Source organism: Ruditapes philippinarum, unplaced genomic scaffold (genome assembly GCF_026571515.1).
Source record: "Ruditapes philippinarum isolate M1 unplaced genomic scaffold, ASM2657151v2 ctg3135_1_1_1_1, whole genome shotgun sequence".
In the NCBI taxonomy this organism is placed as follows: domain Eukaryota; kingdom Metazoa; phylum Mollusca; class Bivalvia; order Venerida; family Veneridae; genus Ruditapes; species Ruditapes philippinarum.
Genome location: NW_026864773.1, coordinates 7,194 through 23,113, shown reverse-complemented (window position 1 = coordinate 23,113; position 15,920 = coordinate 7,194). Strand labels below are relative to the sequence as shown.

The window sequence follows — 15,920 nt, the reverse complement described above, 5'->3', positions numbered from 1 at the left end:
ATTTAAGTTATAGAAACATTTTTACATACTTTCAATTGTAAGAACTTCTTACCAACACACAGAACGTGTAAAGCGCATAACAAAATAATTACTACTGTTTCATACTTTTGGAAGAACTTGAATTTGACCATCTTTGGAATTTTCATTAAAAAAATCTTGAAAGATTTTCCCAGCATTCTAGAAAATTTGAATGTTCCCCCCCCCACTTGCAGCTGTAACTTTCTTTTTCCAGACATTGAATCACTTCATGAATGTGGCCAAAGTTATAAAAATAGAAAAATGTCTATCTTTAACTATTTAAATTATTTGTTTAAATGTCATTTAATAATGTAATGGATTTAAGGATTTTAATAAGATTTCGAATGTCATAGTTCATGTAGTTCGATACATATGGTCTAAGAAATAGTGTAGTGTCAAAGTCAACTAATCAAGGGATAATTAGCCGAGGGCTTTTTGGCAACCTTTTAAAGGTAAAACATACTGTTTTATATGATATAAATCAATTCAATTTAAAAGACATAATGTTCTAAGTCACATTGAACACTTTGATTTTAACAATTTTTGAAAAAAGTTACAAGGACTGTTCTATTTTAGGTTTTTAAGCAAGGAAATATTAAAATCCACATATCTTTAACGATACTGGGTTGTTCTTCTGACACCAAGTTTAGTAGTTTTTAAATTTTCAAAATCCGACAATAAATAAAAAAGTTATGCAATTCTAAATCTTTACATGCTTTTTTCTCAAAAACAACAAATTGTCACTTAGAACAAAACGTTTTTCAAGCGACGATATAGTTTCCTTACTAGGCAGACAAACGAGAATCGAATTATAAAAGTTCATTCGTCTCATTCGTTTCATTCATTCATTCATTCATTCATTCATTCATTCATTCATTCATTCATTCATTCATTCATTCATACATTTAATAACATGAATGAAAGACGAATGACCCTTCAGAATGCTGCTGAGGTTCTCATCAGCAGGGGAATATCATATTACTTACAATACTATGTTAATTGCTTGTTTTATCTTTAACTTATTTTGATATTGTAGCAAGCGAGGAAGAAACGTTCGACAACGACATTGAAGTGGAACAGAAGGAATCTTCATTTCTAGCAAACATGCTGGCGGAAAATATTATGAACACCAATGAAATGATGAACTTGTTTGATCAATTGAGTGGTGGTGGAAAATTTGAAAATGTATCTGAGGTTAATGAATTACTTTCAAATATTGATGTTTTCAATTTGGAAGAAATTACTGATAATCCAGATTTCAAATGGATAAGACCGATAAGCGAAATATCAAATGGTTCCTTGTCTTTCAAAAACCAGTCACATAAATTATTAAGCATGTTGAACGCAAATTCGACAAGGCGTCATTTGCGTAAGATAGACATGAAAATTGATGTTAGTAAGAGTGCAAAACTTCTTGTTATATTTGAAAGGAAAACAGGTAAAATATTGACTTCATCTTTGAATGAACAACTGTCTTTAGAGTTATTTAATATTACAAACTTAGAAGAACAGCTCTGGATAATTGACAAAGGAATGCTAATCAACGTAGGCTCACATTTATCTGTATCATGCCAGACTACAGTAAATAAAACATGTCTATTAGGCCCTATAGAAAGCAAAGGCACAGACATATGGGAAATGACTTTTGATCGTATAAAGAATGGCAATTGCTTTTTAGATACTGATAATTTGGATGTTCATTTGAGTTGCGACATGAATTCTTATGAAACTAAGTTAGCGTTTAATAGATTTTCCTCTACAACAGAGCCAGAAAAACTTACACAGGAAAACGACACGCCTTTCTTGAACGGTCCTCTTGTACAACTTCTAGGCAATAGGCTTATACTGTTTATGTACATCTTGGGTGGAATGGTTCGTAACCTTTTTGGTTTATCTAGTGAAGCCGACCACATACCTTCGGAGACACATGCATCGACACAAACGGAATATTTTTTCATCAAAAATTCGTTACACCCATGTAAAATACTTGGGATGGATTATAAGAACATAAATCATAAAATTTATTTTGGGGAGTTTTCAGAAGAACATATAGAACATTACTTGTGGTACTGGAATGAAAATCAAATCATTAACTTAGCAACAAGCGAAGCTTTGCAATCTTACAATGATTATGGTGGATTTACTCGCCTCTGGACATTTGATAATGGAACCCTCAAATCATTCAGTAATCCCCATTGTAATATATTAGAGACACTTCATACAACTTGTAACATGGCATCAGACACGGTATCTGTCAAACCCATTTGGACTTTAGTTTCGTTTGACCAGCCAGACTTTGATAATTTTCAGGACGTTGTTTGTATGTACTTTATACAATCTGAAGATTGGCCATGTGAATATCTGTCTGAACATTTGGCTACACAGTCACATCTTTTGTCACCAATAGGAGAAAATATTTTCTTGCACCTATGGTACAAATCAAATGAAAAACTTGTAAATGTCGGGACTGGAAACATGCTTGTTGTTCCAAGTAAAAATGACAGTTTTAGCGATGAAAGTGCATGGGTAATTCAAAACAATATAATATTCTCAAAGATCTACCTTGGTGATGTTTTAACGATAGATGTCAGAAATAGTGGTCGAATTAAAATTGATAGTTACCGGCAATCAGCTATTCAGAAGTGGAAGTTTACTCAAATAGAAGATGCGATTCGTGATGACTCAATGCTAGATTGTTCTGATGATAAAATGCGGAAAATGAATCGTTACGTCATTCGAAATAATGAAATACCAGGGTGTTTAATATTAACTGCTGTAGAAAGTAATGACAGAAACTTTGTGTTAGACATGCGTCCCTATGATGAAAACCTATTAGACTACCAGACATGGATTCTTCATCGAGAACACATTATAAATCTAGGCACTGGGTTTACTATTGCACCATATGGTGACAGTTTCAACCAAACAGAGGATGATTCCTTCTTACATCTTGATACACTTTACTCGTATAAACAGTCTCAAATGTGGACCATTAATTTTGAACAAGGGACTATATATTCAGATTCCAACAATGGATATTACATGGACATTGAAAAATGGCCATATGGAGTCGATCGTGAGATAAGTTATAATTTTATAACCCGGAAAGCAAAAACCCCAAATACGTGGACTTTTACTGAAATATCAAGTTATGAAGTCGATGAAGAAAAAAGCTTAGATTTATTGTGCTTTTATCTTTTGCGTAGTATCCATGAACCCTGCGAATTCGTCACTGCTGATTTAAGTAAAGGGACATTGTATCTTAGACCCGTTTCTCAAGAATTACTCGAAAATCAGATTTGGTATTGGAGCGACCACTCAATTATATTAGCACACACTGGACAATCTATTCAAGAAACACATGCCAAATCTGTTGTTTTGTCTAATTCAAAAGAACAAAAACAATGGGATTATGCTAATAAAGGTTTAAAGTGCAAGAACTGTCATGGGGGCAAATTTTTTTCAGCTAACCTTCATAATGACGGGATAATCTACTTGACATATGAAAGGAATAAAACAATGGATCTCTCATTTGTTTACTATGAAAAATTACTATCAGAAAATTTTGAATCTTGTTCTATTAGTCCTACAAGTGGAACACAACTGTTCTTCATTCGATCACATTGGAACAAATGTAAAGTATTAACGGGAGCACAATATGGTCAACGTCCGACATTTGAACATTTAAATCAGGATGATATTGAAAGCCAACTTTGGTATAAAAAACATAATCACTTTATTAATCTAAAGACTAATCGTGTGCTTCAAGTTGTTGGTAATGAAGTGATCATGGGTAATTACAATAAATATGCGTCTTCACAGGCATTCAAGACGGAAGGTAATTTCATATTTCACCATAACACGAATTGTGTATTAGACGTAAATACCTTGACGTCTAAAGTAATAATATGGTGTAAAATACATAGGCAAAACAACCAACGCTGGGACACTATAATATTTGATGATTCGGGTAATTATGTCAATACATTGACGTGTTTGTTTTTTATCCGCCATGAGCTTACTCCTTGTGAATTATTAACAGACTTGGGGCCTGGACATACAGTAAGACTACGACCTCCATCAGACTCTTTTTTTAATCGACAACTTTGGTATTGGAATGGTGATAATATTATAAATGCCGACACTGGTTTGGCACTTGAAGGTTCATATTATAATATAATGCTAAGGCAAAAGAGTCATGGATCATCTAGTCAACAATGGACACTTGAAGGTAAACATTTAAAAATGAGACACTACCAGTTCAACCGAGTTGTAGGTCTGTATGGTGATGACATTCAAATGGTTAGTCAACAAAACTATTGGCAGAGCAAGGACCAACATTGGAGATTTATTGACGCTGAAGAGGGTACACGTAATAGTAAACTGTTAACGTGTGAAAATGAATTAAGAAACATAAATATATATTTTTTAAAGAGCGAAGAGGAAAATAATGGAAAATGTCCCGTTTTAACTGAAACGCGATATGGAGATGTAACTATGGCAAAAGCGAGTGATGACTATTACAATCAACTCTGGGCAAGGCATAGAAAACACCTTTTAAGTCCCGAATCTGGAAAAGCCCTTGCTGTTAATGGCAAGAGGGTTGAAATGCAGAGTAAATTTGAACACGAGCACTTCCAGCACTGGGATATTTCTGGTAGTGCAATTCGTTCCACTGTAAATGGACACACAAAACTTTTAGACACATACAATGATGTAATTGTGTATTCATATGACGGAACAGATGGACAGAAGTGGACACTTATTAGGTATCAAGATGTAGAAAAGGATGTCAAACTCCTTAGGTGCAAAAAAATGTTACAATAAAGCAGAGGAAAAAGCAAGTGAAGTAATGTCTTATATTCCAATCTTTGGTTTTTTATACAATCTATTTAGAGCTCCAATATACGCCGCTAAGGGGTGTGATGACGTTGCACTATCGGCGCTTTTAGATTTAGGCATTGATTTGATTTTGGATGCTGTCGTCGCTGTAGTTACTGTTGCAACTTTAGGAACGGGATCCGCGTTTGCATTAGGAATAAAAACTGCCGCAAAAGCGGGTATAAAAGCTGGGATAAAAGCGGGTGTCAGAGCTATCACATCATCGATAAAACTGGCAGTCAAACAAGGAATTCACGCAGGAAAAACAATGCTTAAACAAGGACTGAAAAAAAACCTTTATCAATTTCGCGAAGAAAAAAAATGTTTAATTTTAAGAATATTCTAAAGTCATCACTATCAACCGTAAAAAAATTACCGACAAAAGTCAAAACATTAACAGTAAAAGCTGGTAGAAAGATTAAATCGTTTACGTCAAAAGTCTTTCATAATGCACGGTCTTCGTCTTTTGAATCTGTGAAATCATCTGTCAAAAACAGGCCTCCGTTCTTTACCTAAAAAGTTGAAGACAAAACTGAAGAGTATCGGTAATAGTTTAGCTGACCGAGCCAATAAAAGGATTAACAAACTAGATGATCTAGCGGAAAACAAACCAAAAAGTCGAATCAGATGCAGGAGGTCACCTGGAAAAAAATGTAACATACCAAAAAAGGATATTCCCACACCAAAACCTTCTGCATTCGTCGAACAACCAGATCATATAGTTAAGGGTAATTTTGAGAAAATGTTACGGGATGTCAGAAAAGAATATGACACTAATGGATTACAAAATGCACATTTTGGAATAACAAAAAAAATCTAAAAAGGAAAATATATATAAAATGGATAAAGATACGGTACATTCAAGAAGTTTGAAAGGAAGTAGATGAGCTTCCTATTGATAAGAATTACAATCGAATTGGTAAAAGACGGTCAAAAATATCAGAGTCACACGGAGCAATCATTGATTGACGATATAGATAAGGTATTAAAGAAGGACTGTAAAAAGGCAAGAGAGTGTGGGGACTTGTATTTGTGGACAAAAAATAGTCCATGCATGGAGAATACGTACAAAAATATCGGCAACGCCAAGTCATGTTTTGCAATGTTGGCGGAAAAATGTTATGATTATGTGATAGTTTTAAAAAGGATAGGAAAATGCCATGTTGGATTTAAAGATTTTTATGTTAAACCTGATTTAAAAGGGACCGCAGCAGCTAAAAAAGGTTTTTTCAAGGAATTAAATGACTTAAACTTTCTGAGGAATAATCTGGCAACTACATCTGGCGAAAAATTGCCAATTGAAAATCTTGCAAGATTCATAAAATTTTATCAAATTCCATAAGTAAATATGTGATGTCTCTATTTTACTAATTTAAACATAAAAATTGATAGCTGCACATTATATTTGGAGAACTGACAAACTGTTACAAAAGTGCTCTTTAAATATCATGTAAATATACATTAATATTTAGCTAGAAATTATATAAAATCAAATATAAATCAAATAAGTTCTGATCTTGTTATCTTTTTATTTTCAAAACATTTAAGAAAGAAACGTTAAAGAAGAAATGAAATACCAAAAGATCATTTGAATCTTTAAATTAATGAATACATCGTTACATTAGGAACCACAACTATGGTGAGTTTGTATCATTTTCTGTTGGTTCATTGGAAACGCACAACAAATGTTACAATGACTTGAATTTGAAAATATATGTTTTCAACCTTAAAAGTCAAATTTTATCAAGTTTTAACTTTTATTATTAAAATTTGAAAGAGAATAAGGTGTCATTTGGATGACCCAGAAATAAATTGTGGTTTAAACATATATTTTAGGTTTTCTTGGAAATACTTTCTGCAGTTGAAGACAATAATGCAATTATAGTAAAATCATAATTCCCCAATGAAACCATGAAACCCAATTGGTTGCTCAATGCCATTGGCAAAGGTTAGATTAGAATAAACCTAGGTGTCTAAAATGGTCATATACTTCTGGTATATTTTGTTTAAGCATTTAATGTGCCTGGTTGGTGATAACTGTTTCGTTTTCTTGAGATGATAAGTGATACTCTGGCTCATATAGATTAAAGGTGACAAGCCATTTTAAGGTAATTGATATTTAATATTCTAATATGAATTTACCAAATTTGAATATGCTACATCAATTATGTAAGCTGGTACAGAAAAAAATACAAATGCTACATAAAAAGTATTTAAGCTTATAGATATCACCGATTTAAAGGTACATTTTGACAAAACCTAGGTTCTATGGACAGTCTGTCTTAAATATTGTACTATCGCAATTTAGACAAGACGAAAAGTAAAATTGGGCGTAGCACATTCCAAATTATTAAAATATTTGATGTTGATTTAAAAAAAAAGAATAAAAAAGTGAAAAAGAATATTTTAAGACACTGCAAAAAAGATAGAAAATTAACTATACGATCAAAATGTGTTGTTATTAAGTCATTATGGTTTCCTTTATTTGCTCACTGTTTCACAAGTTGACCAAGACCAAATATTGTACTTTTAAAAACACTAATATTATGATTGTATATGAAAGTCCTTTTGTATTGATGAGTGTGTGTGTGTGTGTGTGTTTTGGGTTTTACGTCACATCGACACATTATAGGTCAGATCGCGACGTTCCAGCTTTACTGGTGGAGGAAGACCTAAGATGCCCTTCTGTGTATTATTTCAGGCACAAACGGGTACCTGAGTAGAACCACGATGTTCCGTAAGCTAGCTGGATAGCTTCCTCACATGAAAGAATTCAAAGTCCCTGTCGGGATTCGAACTCACAGAGGTGAGGGGCAAGTGGTTTGAAGTCAACGACCTTAACCACTCGGCCACGGAAGCCACTTGTATTGATGAAAAAGTATTGTCAAAATCAATCCAGCAGTTGCAAATAAATAGCAATACTGCTGCATATGCATACTACATAACTAATCAAGGGCCATGACTTTGTGTTGAAGGGTCGACCTATATAGGGCAAGGATAAGTGCATCTCCTCTAGGTATAAATTGTTCCCATAAAGTTCAATTGAATTCTAGCCAGTTTAATTGAATTTCAGCCAGTAGTTGCAGATAATTAGCGCAGAAACGATTATTGCGCTATATGCATACAGGCCACTCTGTGTTGAAGGGTCTGACCTAAACAACAGAAGGGTAAGTGCATCTTCTCTTAGAATTGATGGTTCCAATAAAGTTCCGTTGAATTCCAGCCAAAAGTTGTAGTGAAATAGCGCAGAAACGATTATTATTTATATGCATACTGCAAAGGGCCATAACTCTGTATTAAGGGTCTGACTGGTAAGGCTCCCACGTTTACAATTTTTTGTAAACGTTTACACGATTGCTAATAACTGAAACGATACCGTTTAAACGGTGGTACCTCTATGTACTATGCACACCATGTATTTGAGTAGCCAAATGATGTCTTTCTTTCTATTTTTTACACATGTACAAATAAAGAATGTTCAGGGCTAATCACGATTGAGTCAGCACACACTTTCTGCATTGTAACCTAACCCCATTTTTTACCAAAAATGTATTCGCCCATTCTCAATAAAATAAAGCATTTGAGGTTGAAAAATATTAAAAATTTGATGTTGTCATTGTGTCAATTTTTATCGCTGAAGTAAAGGTTTAGGGTATTTTGCAAGTTTGCCAGAAATATTTTGAACAAGAAACTATGATATAACAGGATGGCATTTATTTTGGTAATGACACTGTATTTCTTCGGTAACGTAGATTTCAGATCTAATAATGTAACATATTGGCTGCATATTAACAACAAATGTCTTTAAAATAAAATATATCAAAATCTGTAAATTCTCTATCTAGAGGGACTTTCTAACCCAGGAAAATTCAAGGAAGTTGGGTACCTTGCTAATTTTCAGTTAATTTCTTCAAAGTTAAATATTCGTAGAAAGCAAAAATAGTCAATTTTGGAAATGATTATTTTATGTCTTCATTCAAAGGATATATATCATATATAATATATGAGAGGTCGAATGCATACACAAATGTTGTATTAGCAATTTTGTTTCAAAACATTCAACTTTTCACTTTCTTAATATTTGGAAAATTTATTGCTAAGCAGTTCTATATTTATTCCCATATAGGATGTCACGTATGTTTCATTTTATTCAAATGCAAGTAAAGGTTGAGAAAACAATTTAATATTTTGTAAAATAATGTATATTTATGGATATTATTTTAACATTATTATATATAGAATGAAATACGGTCAGTAAGCTCTTTGCAGAAACGAATTAGTTGTTGCTGAGAACATCAATATCTTGTAAAATATTTTTAACATTTCTGCTGGTACATCAACATATTATTAACATATCTTTCCTTTGTAAAAATAATTTTGTATCTTCTGACATCTAATATAAGGTAACCGTTACTAACAGGCATGATAATCCCAACTTTATCTTTAATTTTCAAAAATTTTTGAATTGTAAGTTGGAGTAACGTATGTTTCACACTCGCTTATTTATGAACTTAATCACGGAATTGAAACTTACATGTAAAATCGACTTTTTTATTTAGGAATCAAATGTTCATCATTCTATTGTCATAAAAATGCGATTTTATGTTTTTATATATGCATGTGTAAACAATATAAAGTCTGTTTGATAAAAGTAACGTTTGTTTCACTGTGGTTACTTAAACAAGTTAAAACTCGACCAAAGTTATCAACATTTACTTACTAATGTCAAATAGAAGTTAATGATGTTGTTATACGTGCTTTCTGACTTCAATTTCCCTTTTGATAAACTTACTTTAAAAAGTTGATAACGTATGTTTCTGTAACGTATGTTTCATTTTTACATTGAAAGTGGGTTAAAAAATGACGCAAGACTGTTTAACCCGCCATAATTTGTGGTTAATATATCAGAGTTACACACATGTTAATTTTCTTTCTTGTTTGGATTCTTCTTTGAATGGATTGGCTCTTAAATAATGGTAACGTATGTTTCTTTTTAAAATGCTGTTGAAAAGATTTGAATAAAAAATGAAAATTTCCGAAAATATAATGATTTTTGAGAGGCTGCAAGCTTATTTTTACTTATAATTATATATATGCTGTATTATTAAGCATGCATCGATTCAATTATGTAATTTCGGTTCCACTTATTATTGTTTTAGGTTTGTCACTATTTATTTATATGCATTTGGCGACATTTGATCATCCATTATATCAATGAGATTTTAACAGTCAAATGTAATTTTTACCAATAATCATAGTTCATATACACACAGCAATGACTAATTGCACATGTTTCGTTTATTCTGGAACTTATTTTTCTGAGACACAATTTCAAAGTTGAAAATTCTAGGTGGCGACAGTAACGTATGTTACATTTTAGGGCATTAATGGTACTTGTAAAAGAAAAATAACAGATAGAAATGTAAAACTGAGAGTGTCCCTATTAGACAAAGTGGCAGCCACCTTTCTAACGACATTTTGACCTCAAGAAAAACCTTCGTATAAGAGCTACCCAGTGGAACATCAAATGCTGTGTCTTATTGAGAATGAGCGATTATGTCACGAGCAATTTTGCACCGTAATGCTGTGTGGAGGGTTGTAAACACATATTTTCCGTTTGTTTACTTTGGAATAAACAACTAGAATTGATAAAATCCATGATTACAGGCAATGATTAAGAAATTTTGTAAGACAATATGGTCATTTCGATTAAACGGTAAACAATATCGTAAACGTTTATGAATGAAAATCGAAACGAATCCGTTTAAACGTGTAATCGTGGGGGCCTTACTGACTGGAGCAAGCCGATGATATGCGTATCCTCACTTGGTAATAAAGGTTTCAGTAAAGTTTAGTTAAATTCCTGCCTGTTGCTGCTGAGAAATTGCACGGAACAATAATTTCTTAATATGCATACTGCATAACTAATCAAAGGACATCACTAATGCGGCGATGTGCGCATCTCTTCTAGTTATTGATGTTCCTATAAAGTTCAATTGAATTCCGGCCAGTAGTTGCAGAGAAGAAGCGCGGAAACGAAATTAGGACGTACGAACGGAAGCTTGGACAACGTCAAAACAATATCCTTCTCGCGATTCCATCAGCAGGGGGTGTTAAACACCTCATCTGCAATTTATTTCAAAACAGGAAAAATAGGCGACTATAGACTGGCTCATTGGCACGTTATTTATTATGTAGATAAAATTAGATAATAATAAAAAGAATATAATATTCAACACCGCACTATAACTTCAGTTAAACGTTTTTTTTTCTAATCTCTTACAGCTCGGTGACATGTTGTACATCAGAAATTTGAAAACAGTGTGATTTTGTTTTAAATCAAGTCTAACTTTTCCCCATTGATGTATGGACAAATGCATATCTACTACACGCCGCGTGCACGCGGCGTCTTATAATATATTACGAGTCGGCATTAGAATAAAGCCAATCCCTTGTAATAATTCATTGGATGTTAGTTGAAGATGATGGAGCATCGTTAGTATTAAAGAATGATAAACAAAATAAGTATATACGATATTCGTGAAAATATCTTATTTCCTGTATTCAATTGGGAATACACTGAAGTACTCATTTACTTGCATTTCATAATGCTTATTCTATATCATCCGATGATGTCTGTGTTCCTGAAACAAAAATAAATGCAATGTCAAATTTACAAGAAAAAGAGACTTTAAATGCCATATATATTGACAATTATGGATACAGATGAGACTGATCAAAGACTAAGTGATAGGTCTATGCCCTCTTGTAACGATTTAAGCAATGAAAACTAATGACGTTTTGCATATGAGCTCATACTAAAAGGATTGCACGTGTCCTTAAAGAAAAAAATATTGGCAAAAATTAATGAAATGGAATTTTAAAAGAGGAGCCAATGTTTTAAGCTATGCGTATATCACACAGATACGAATAGCCAGGCAATATCCTTATGATGAAAAAAATCGAGTAGGAATACTGAAAAATAAAAAAGATACTTACTCCAATGGCTCCTCACAGATATAGAATTTAAATACATGGCACTGGTTATCACCCCAAAGATCGTCTGGTCGAATTTGACCACAATTTTCCTTCCCGCCAACATTTTCTGGCCGTCCCGGTGCCCAACTTGAAAACTCAGTGGAAGTCAACAAACTCTTGCTTGAGTACCAGCGCAAAATTCCCTCTTCTTGAATATCTGTCAGGCCGATCCAGAAATAGTCTGAAATAAATCAAAGCAGTATAAAGCATGAGTGTGTGCGCGTGCGCGTGTGTGTGCGTGTGTGTTGATATTTTTTTTTTATTTCTTGAAAACAAACGGATATGAAACTTAAATAAGTTGGGGTTTTTTTGCGGAAATTTGAAAGGCATCATAGACGCATTCTTGGATTACTTTTCTGGCAATTTGTTTAAAACAAAATTATAATTCATATTTTGCGAACCATTGCGAGCATTTTGGTACATGTATGTAAGTTACCGTGTCAATACATAGATTAGTGGACTCCCTAAATAAGTCCTGGTTTCCTGGTACACTTCCTACACTATAAGGTTTGAAGTGCATTATCTAACATTACTAACATAATTTATTAACTTTTCAATGCCATGCCCGTTTTCACTTCAAATGTAAGGCTAATATGAAGTTCACCATGACACTTTGAACAAAAACCAAGGCCATTATGCAGAAAGTACGGACTTCATGAGATGAGACAATTCGACTACTATATATATGATATTGAAGAATTTTGATTGGCTCTACGGCTCGGTCATTATAAATCTGAATGTTTTAATTTATTCTTTAATTTTTATTGAAAAAAGTCGCCGATTTGAATTGCTACAAGGTAGGTTTCCGAGACATTTGTAACAAGATCTCATTTGCTTTACCTGACAACAATCACGGTGCATATCCATATCGGTACCCTTTTTGCGAAATCTATTCCAGCAGTACTCTCAAGCGGTACCCTATTTGCATATGCACAGGTCATTCTCTGCTAAAAAAAATGATAGATAACAATCGAGTCAAGTTTCATTGCATAAGTGCTTGCATATGTAAAGGCGGTATGTGCCCGTTTTTCAAGTACTGCAACTTCCCAATAAGCTACACAAAATCGACATGTCTTGCCTCGCCCATCACCTCGGCATATTTTACGGGCTGAAATGAACCAGTGGCTTGATTTTATAAGCATCATAATATCTATATAACATATATTCATTTATACATAATATTCGTGAAATAGCAGTTACTCGTATTAGTCAAAAATAAATGTAAAATTAATAAAAACACCCTCCCTTCGGTTTTGCAGCATAACCGGCCACCTCTTTGCTTTTGACTTTTTATATCACTGGTACCGAGAGGGTACCTGTGATATAAAAAATCAAAAGCAAAGAGGTTTAATGTTTTAATACACAGATAACCGTCCTAGCACAGTACTTAAGCAGAACACGCGCAAAATGGAATACAGGTAGTCGGCATTTAACATTTATTCAATAAATAAATAAAAAAATAAATAAATAAAACAAGTGCAAATACGTTATATAAAATCTATCATGAGCGGAAGTATAAATTGATGAAATATACAAAGCAGCTCAGTACGAATCTTAATTATTTCTATAATGTCCGAGGTGAGGGAAAGTAATGCTAAATGCGAAATCATTTGTCATAATTGGAGCAGCATGTAACCATTTAATGTTTTACTTCCATGCAAGATACTAAATTACTATAATTGTACTGATTGACAAAAGCAACAGACTGTAGGTAATAGGCTTATGCCTAAGCTTTTTGGAACAACATGTATGACAGGACACCAAAATCATCGTTTTGAACATATATTCGAACATCACACGCTCAAGTATATCTGAAAAGTGTACAATATTTCCTATAACGGTGCTTCGTGGTATTGTGTTGTCTTGGTAACAGTACAGTATTACAATGCCATAACCGGCGAAAACGCTTGAATAAGTTGACGAGCTCGGTTCAATGATACGATAACAGCAATACATATCATATAACTACCGTGTAATAACGTTATAAGTGCTATAAATTTATATTTTAATTGAAAGGAGCTCACAACGATTCGAATCCTGCGTGGATCGAATTATTCTGTGTTAGTACGCTACACAGCAAGCTGGCAATTGTCTGTTGTTTGTCCTAAAAACTGAAGGAGAGGCATATTAGATCTTCTTCTACTTATCCAAAAGCTGCAAGACAAATCTTGTATTTTGTGCCATTAAACATGAACACTGACCAGTAAATTAAATGTTAAAAAACATGCTATCCAAATGGACGTTCTCAGCCGCATACTCTGTACATAATGATATATCAGTTTAATCTGATAAATGCAGTATTATTCCATGAATTCTTGAATGGGCAGTTCTTATTTTAAACAGGTGACTCCTGCCACTGACCAGTTCTAAGATTAAGCACCATGTGTTCTACTATTCTATATATAAACAGAACTACGTGTCATTACACTATACATGTAGTATATATACGAACATAAAAATAAGAAATATTACATGCTTAACGTTTAACGCAGATAAAAGCGTATTTTGTGCTTTGTGGGTACCCGTTTGTGACAAAAAGATAGGGTACCTGTGATATTAAAATTCAAAGGAAAGAGGTAGCCCGTGCCGTTGTAAAACCGTAAGTAGGGTGTTTTTATGAACCTTTTATTATCCTGGCAAAGTTGGTTTAAACATATTTCATGTGTATTTATTGAAGCTCGATTGCGAAACAAGTTCCCGCAATTTATATTAATCACTTTCGAGTCTGCTTCCTGGAATCAACAGATCTGGTGTCATATGAAGAAACATGGTCGTGACCCGAGTAGGGCTCGAACCCTTATTCTCTGGGTTGAGAGGTAGACACTTCACACCGTATTACCGGCGGCAGTGATGGCAGATCACTGCAGTGATGGCAGATATCTGAAAATTACCGATCGATACAGGTAGGTTATAAATTTGGTTGGTTTAATTATATAACACAAATACGGCCCATTTCATTGCTATAAAACTATTGTCCATTGAATGGAGATACTGTAAGGTAATTTTGGACTCGTTTTTCCTGTTTTAAGACTATTTTGAGCAGGTTAAAAGTGACAGCCTCGGAAAAATCCGTGAAAATGTCTGTTTTCTGTTCAAAATATCTCAAGTTTAAAGTAAATGGCAGGATTTCCTGTTATCAACATAGACGTTCATCCATTGGGGTCACGCAAGCCAAATATCTACCCCGTGAGTCTTTTCATGAAAGTTTTACAGACGCTCAATCTTGTCCGGTTGAAGAAAAAATGCTGCCGTTGTAGGCAGATACATATTATAAATGCTGCCGTCGATGGCAGAAATACCATGAAAGTGGCTAACATTCTGACAGAAAATCAAGTTCAATCTTTTATCAATTCCTCTTTTCTTTGCGTCCTTTTAGTCGGAATTGAGACGTAAAACTATCATTTCTAATATTTTCTCAAGATAGAAAAGTTATTAATGCGGTATGTGCATCGAAAAAAGCTTTTTAGCAACATGCAGTTACAATACAAAAAGTGATGATTTAGTACGACAAAATTGCACTATTAATAGAGAAATGAACATGAAAAACTTCATTTTTCTATATTCATGCATGTGTGCTTGATCTGTTGTGTCTGTCAGTTACATGCATACAATACTATATGTATCTTAAGTTTAGCATTGCACTCCCTTTTTAAGACATAACGCCAATTGCATATTACAGCAAGTAACTTCTGTAAGTGGATATTCATTTGCTAGCATATGACATTATTTTCTCGAGGTAACAATGTTCATCGCTTTATGACAAATAAAGGCTGAAATTTACTTAATCGGCGCAGATTATAAGTTATTAAATTGATGTAATAAAGGGGAGACTATTAACCTCGCAACTGGCATCAGTGTATCATAAAACAATGTATGTTAATGTAAAATGGAAAGATAATATTATTGACAGTTCAAATATTTTCCTATATTATCAAGTTCTTGAAAAACACGACAACGTGGATTCATTTCTTTAAATTTTCATG

At 33.5% G+C, this 15,920-nt stretch overlaps 1 protein-coding gene across 4 annotated transcripts in view; it reads left to right on the top strand.

Moving 5' to 3' along the window:
* LOC132726754 (uncharacterized) overlaps window positions 1–6,412 on the top strand; it is a 46,668-nt gene extending 40,256 nt beyond the window's left edge. For all 4 annotated transcript variants that reach the window (XM_060712110.1, XM_060712109.1, XM_060712108.1 and 1 more), the window contains exon 3: window positions 1,055–6,412. In XM_060712110.1, the coding sequence (XP_060568093.1) occupies window positions 1,055–4,845 (3,791 nt within the window). In that variant the 3' untranslated portion in view covers window positions 4,846–6,412. The remainder of the gene's footprint in view (window positions 1–1,054) is intronic.
* Window positions 6,413–15,920: the final 9,508 nt, after the last annotated feature.